At 43.7% G+C, this 6,224-nt stretch overlaps 1 protein-coding gene across 2 annotated transcripts in view; it reads left to right on the forward strand.

Annotated features, from left to right (window-relative positions):
- LOC122553084 (1-phosphatidylinositol 4,5-bisphosphate phosphodiesterase beta-1) overlaps window positions 1–6,224 on the forward strand; it is an 800,648-nt gene that overhangs the window by 600,350 nt on the left and 194,074 nt on the right. For both annotated transcript variants that reach the window (XM_043696584.1, XM_043696585.1), the window contains exons 12-13: window positions 3,928–4,010; window positions 5,529–5,613. In XM_043696584.1, the coding sequence (XP_043552519.1) occupies window positions 3,928–4,010; window positions 5,529–5,613 (168 nt within the window). The remainder of the gene's footprint in view (window positions 1–3,927; window positions 4,011–5,528; window positions 5,614–6,224) is intronic.

Raw genomic sequence — 6,224 nt, forward strand, 5'->3', positions numbered from 1 at the left:
AGATGATTATAAATCCTATCTCTTATAACCTTTATCAACACTTTACCAACAACTGAAGTAAGGCTCACTGGTCTATAATTACCAGGGTTGTCTCTACTCCCCTTCTTGAACAGGGGAACCACATTTGCGATCCTCAAATATCCCAGTCCAATCTAGTCCCACCTGTCAGCAGCCAGCCCAGATCCCTCCAAACCCTTCTTGTTCATATACCCATCCAAATGCCTCTTAAATGTTGCAACTGTACCAGCCTCCACCACTTCCCCTAGCAGCTCATTCCATACACGTACCACCCTCTGCGTGAAGAAGTTGCCCCTTAGGTCTCTTTTATATCTTTCCCCTCTCACGCTAAAACTATGCCTTCTAGTTCTGGACTCCCCCACCCCAGGGAAATGACTTTGCCTGTTTTCCCTATCCATGCCCCTCATAATTTTGTAAACTTCGATAAGGTCACCCCTCAGCCTCCAACGCTGCAGGGAAAACAGCTCCAGCCTGTTCAGCCTCTCCCTATAGCTCAAATCCTCCAACCCTGGCAACATCCTTGTAAATCTTTTCTGAACCCTTTCAAGTTTCACAACATCCTTCTGATAGGAAGGAGACCAGAATTGCACGCAATATTCCAACAGTGGCCCATATGAAACTAACTTTGTGCAGTTGCTGGAGAAGATAAGACAGGGCCTTCAGCGCTGGGAAGATCTTCTGATATCCTGGTTGGGTAGAATAGCTCTGGTCAAAATGAATGTTCTTCCTCGTTTATTATATCCCATGTGAATGCCCCCTTTGATGCTGCCTGGGCTTGGATTGGATCTTTCATCTAACGTCACAGGTGGCCTCTTATTAAGCTTGTCAAATTGCAGCTTCCCCAGGAGATTTCCCAGACTTTAAGAAATATCAGTTGAGTTCCCTATTATCCTCTGTGGCTGACTGGGCTTGCCAGGACCCGCGGTCAATCTGGCTGGAGATCGAGGCCTCCCAGGCGAAGTGCCCCCTCATTAATTTGTTGTTTATGGACAAGATGAGGACTGTTATGGACATTGCAGAAACCTGATTGTCCTTAACACGGTTAAAGCATGGAGAATGATGCGATAAGGTGAGGGCAATTTACAAAATCCTTCCCCTTTCACTCCCATGGTCGGAATGTTAGGATTCCGGCCGGGATCGATGGATTCTGGCTTTAGGCTCTGGGAGTCCAGAGGAGTCTCTTGTTTGGGAGATTTATTTAACGGGAAGGTCATGATGTCTTTCGAGCAGCTGAGCCAGAAATATGAACTATCTGGAAGAGACTTCTTTCATTATTTTCAGATTCAGGACTTTATACAGAAAGAGTCTACATTAATGGTTAGTCCCTGTAAGTCGGATGTGGAGAGTACTTCGGTCCATCGGTACTCTCTCGGTCAGCACCCTCTATCATTTATTAGGAGGTAGTGGATCAAAGGACATTGAGCGTCTGTGCGGAATCTGGATTCAGGAATTGGGGGGTGGAGATCTCGTCAGAGGCGTGGGAGGATATTTGGGAGAACGTAAGGACGATTTCGATTTGCAATAGGACACAGGTTATGCAAATGAAGGTACTCCACAGGGCTTACTTGGCACCAGAGCGGGTTGCGAAATTTAAGACAGGAGCGTCCCCAAACGTAAAACAGATGTCGGTACTCTTATTCGTTGCTTATGGTCATGCCACAAGCTTCGTAGGTATTGGGGCACTATAACGAGCATTTTGGAAGGGGTCTTGGGAACCGAGGTCAAGGTCGATCTGGTGTCCCTCCTCTTGGCTTCGCCGAATCTCACCTTTTTGGACACACATGGGAAGAAACTGTTTAATATTCTTTCATTTTGGGCGAGGAAGAACATCTTGATGAGCTAGATGTCGGAAAATCCCCCGGGATTCTCAGGGTGGCGTAGATTAGTTATGGAGCACATCTGCTTGGACTTCCTCATGAGTATGGTGCACCAGAAAATGGAACTGTTTTATAGGACATGGCGACCCTTTCTGAAATATATAGACACAGACTTGTCGGCTATATTGGTCAGGGGCTTTGTGTAGTCATGAGGGCTGTGTCTGGTGGGCCGGGGACCACTGGGAGGAAGAATTCTGAACAAATATGGGTTTGTCAACTGATGCTCCTGGTGGTGGGGAGCTTTGGTGGGATTGCGCTGAGTGTTGTAACTTCATTTAATTTAATTTGCCTTGGTTCAACTCGGTTTAAAGTCATAGAGAAATTTAGTTTGGTTTTTTTTGATTGAGTTATTTATTGATTTGTAGTTTGTGTAGGTTTTATTCTCTCTTTTTTCTTCTCAATTGTTTGTGGAGTAGAGCAGTAGTTTGTTTATTGTTATATTATAAGATTGTTATGCTTTTTTGTGGTAATTTTCTAATTTTGTGAAATATTCAAAATCCTTTTCTCAATTAAAATATTCACAAAAAAAAGCGAACATTTCAAGATGTAATGAGCTTTATGAGTGAGGGTTGAGAGGGGCAAAAATAAAGGAAACAGAGTGGATGACAGGAGAGAATGGGTGGCAAAGGAGTTAAGTCTCCGACAGGGGCATACGGAATTGAGTTGGTGCAAGAGAGGTGTGCCTAATGCAGGCTGAGTGAGAAATACTGTAAACTGAAACGAGGGAAGGAAATGGGGACAGAGTTTATGGTCAGAAATTATTGAGCTCAGTGTTCAGTTCAGAAGGTTGCAATGTGCCTTGGCGTGAGAGTAAGGAGGGGAGTTCAACTAACATGGCACTCAAAGCTTGTGAATAAAGTGGGGCATTCTGAAAGCTGACCAATATAGGGGACAGCACATGGTACACAGCGGGTACAGTATAATAAATCGCCGGAATCACGGCTTCACCTGAAAGGAGTGTTTGGGGCTTTAGACATTGGAGAGAGAGGAAATGAAAAGACAGGTGCCAGGTCTCCTGCTTTTACATGGAAAGGGGTAGTGGGAAAGGGATGGGGTATTGAAGAGGACCAAGGAATGGACCAGCTTTTCACTGAGAGAACAGTCCCTTCAGAATTCTGAAAGGGGGAGAGGAGGAGATGACATTGAAGGTGGTGCTAATGATGGATAATGAAGCTGGGGACAGCAGAGGTCTCAAGCTGAGGACAAAGGGAACTCAACTTTCGCTCATGAAGGGAAGGAATGACAGGATACATCCAAGAAGAGAGACTGACAGGGCTCTGATAATCACAGTGGCTCAGGGCAGGAGGAAAGAGAAAACAGCATCTCAGAAATGCTGCTGTCGAAGGTTTCACCCTTTGAACTGATGTGGTGGAAATGGAGGAACAGGAGAACAGAATGGAGTCCTTACAGGCAGTAGGATGTGAGGATGTGTAGTCAGGGTAACTGTCTGAATGGATGGGCTTTTAAAGTATTCATAGTCTATTGGCAGGAATGGAGACAGAAAAGTCAACAACAAGAAGGGAAGAGTTGGAGGTGGACCATGTGAAACACACAGAAAAGTGAATATTGGAAGCACGACTATGTGTTAATTGTTTTTCATACTTGCCTGTATCTTTGTTGGAAGAATATTTCCCTATACATTGCTGGTGCATGGCCGAACTGAATAGGTTTGTTGTGTGCTCAACGTATTATCAGTCTGTTTCAGATTGTAGTCTGTTTCCTTTCCCTATCTCCTTCAGTCATTCTCATTCGAAGGTAGGCTCCAGAGCAAGGTTTGCAGGTAATAATGGCAATTCTCACCTTTTTTCAAAGAGAGATGCGTTATTTAAATTAGGGACTTGGACTCTGGTCGCTCACACAGCTACATTTTCATGTCAAGCAGCAACAAAGTTTTGTAGCTGCCCTGATCTGTGGAGCTTTCTTAAGGCATCCATATCACCGTTCACTGAATTAATGAGTGAAACGGTGAACATTGTGGCTCATTTTGATTGTGAAATTTAGATTTAGTTTCTTTCTTCCATTCCTTTTGCAGGAAGTAATTGAAGCCATCGCTGAGTGTGCTTTCAAGACCTCTCCTTACCCTGTGATCCTCTCCTTTGAAAACCATGTTGATTCGTAAGTGTTTACAACAGTGTTCAGCGATGATGTATTGTGGCAATTATTACACTGACACAAAGGGAAGAGACAAGGCAAGTGGATGAAAGCACACTAGGCTACCCTTGAAGGCATAGTCAGACTATATGTCAAACATTCATATTTAGGCCTCCCCCTTTAATGGAAGGACAGGTGCAGCAAAAAGAAGGTACATTTATGTACTGCCTACCATTTAGCAAATGTTCTTTTAAAACCCCTTTGATGTAAGTGTGATAACGTCCACGTTTAAAATGGGAGCAATGTTGAATGCACTCGTCACTATCACAGGATTGTTTAAAAAGTGAAAGCAGCTTGTTCATGTTTTAAACGAAAATGCTTTTTCATGAACATTTCACTTTATTGGGGTGTGGGAGATCAGAGAGACACTCTGGATAGGATAGAGTCGAAGTGTGGTGCTGGAAAAACACAGCCAGCCAGGCAGCATCTGAGGAGCAGGAGAGTTGACATTTTGCGCATAAGCTGTTCATTAGATAGGTAACATTGACGAGGAGCATCAAGGTAGTGTAGTTCTTTTGTTAAAGTTGAGATTGGATGTCAACAGAGTTGAAGGGTCACAGTCATAGAGTCATACAGCATGGCAACAGACCTTTTGGTTCAACTAGTTCATACCAACCATATTCCCAAATTAAACTTCCCAAACTTCGTTTGGCTCAAATCCGTCCAAACCTTTCCTGTTAATGTACTTATCCAAATGTCTGTTAAATATTCTAACTGTTCCTGTATCAACCACTTCCTTAGGCAGTTCATTCTATACATACGAACTACACTCTGTAAAGAAGGTTGCCCTTCAGGTCCTGTTTTAAAACTTTCTCCTCTCACCTTAAAAATATGTCCATTAGTTTTGAACTCATCCAACGTAGAGAAAAGCCCCTTGCTATTCACCTTATCTATGCCCCTCATGATTTCATAAAGCTCTATAAGGTCATCCCTCAACCTCCTTTGCTCCAATGAAAAAAGTCCCAGTCTATCCAGCCTAGTTTCATAACTCAAACCCTCCAATCCTGGTTTCTAATTTAATAATGTCCTTCCTATAGCAGGGAGAACAGAACTGCACACAGTATTCCAGAAGATGCCTCACCAATGTCCTGTACAACCTCAACATGACATCCCAACTCGTATACTCAAAGGTCTGAGCAACGAAGGCAAGAGTTTGGATGGGTATATTAATAGGAAGGGTTTAAAGGGATATGGGCTAAGTGCTGGCAAATGAGACTAGATTAGGTTAGGATATCTGGTCAGCATGGACGAGTTGGACTGAAGAGTCTGTTTCCATGCTGTACATCTCTATAACGATGTAACAGGAGAGAAAACTGAATGAGGAGGTCCAGCAGCAAGCACTTTGCCTCTTGTGTTCCATTGTTGGAAATGGCCAACATGGAGAGAAAGCAAATATTGACATGGTGCTTGATCTGACATAAAAAAATACACACATTGTAAATACATTGGTGTTCCTGGCAATTTATCTTTATCTTTCTTCAGTCCAAAACAACAGGCGAAGATGGCAGAGTACTGCAGGTCGATATTTGGAGATGCATTACTGATGGAAGACCTGGAAAAATACCCGGTGAGTGTGTGATTCGTCATCAACAATGAACTAACTTTCACTAAATCCTAAATTTTCAGCGCTCTGGGGAGGCCAAGACATTTTTTTTAATGTATAGTTCTGGTCTCCACGCTTTAGGAAGGTGAGGTGTATTTGACAGAGCACAGGGGAGATTTGCAGAAATGGGAAGAAGGATTTTAGCTTACTGGTTCGGATGGAGAACCTGAAGTTGTTGCCTTTGGAACAAAGGAAAGTGAGGGGAGGTTTGAGGATGGTCTATGAGATTTCGGCAGATTTACATAAGGCAGGTAAATTGTACATGGGTAAGGCAACACCGATTTATGATTTTGATGGATTTGACTGAGTTGGGGTAGAGCTCTGTTTAGGTCATGTGTGACCTTTCCAGTGACCTTCCCAACCTACCAACCATCAAGGCCTAGTAATTGGTCAATTAGTGACCTTTTAAGAACCTCTTCATCACAGCCCAATGTTTCACTCTGTTCCCAGCAATCTGCCCAAGCAGTAAACCAGAACGGCCTGTCCAAACAGGTTTACGGCTCCCTTTCTCCAATCTGGGGGTCAGAGGTTAGCCACTAACCCTTTGCATCCGATGCACTCCCTCCCTCCCTCCC

Source organism: Chiloscyllium plagiosum, chromosome 9 (genome assembly GCF_004010195.1).
Source record: "Chiloscyllium plagiosum isolate BGI_BamShark_2017 chromosome 9, ASM401019v2, whole genome shotgun sequence".
Classification (NCBI taxonomy): domain Eukaryota; kingdom Metazoa; phylum Chordata; class Chondrichthyes; order Orectolobiformes; family Hemiscylliidae; genus Chiloscyllium; species Chiloscyllium plagiosum.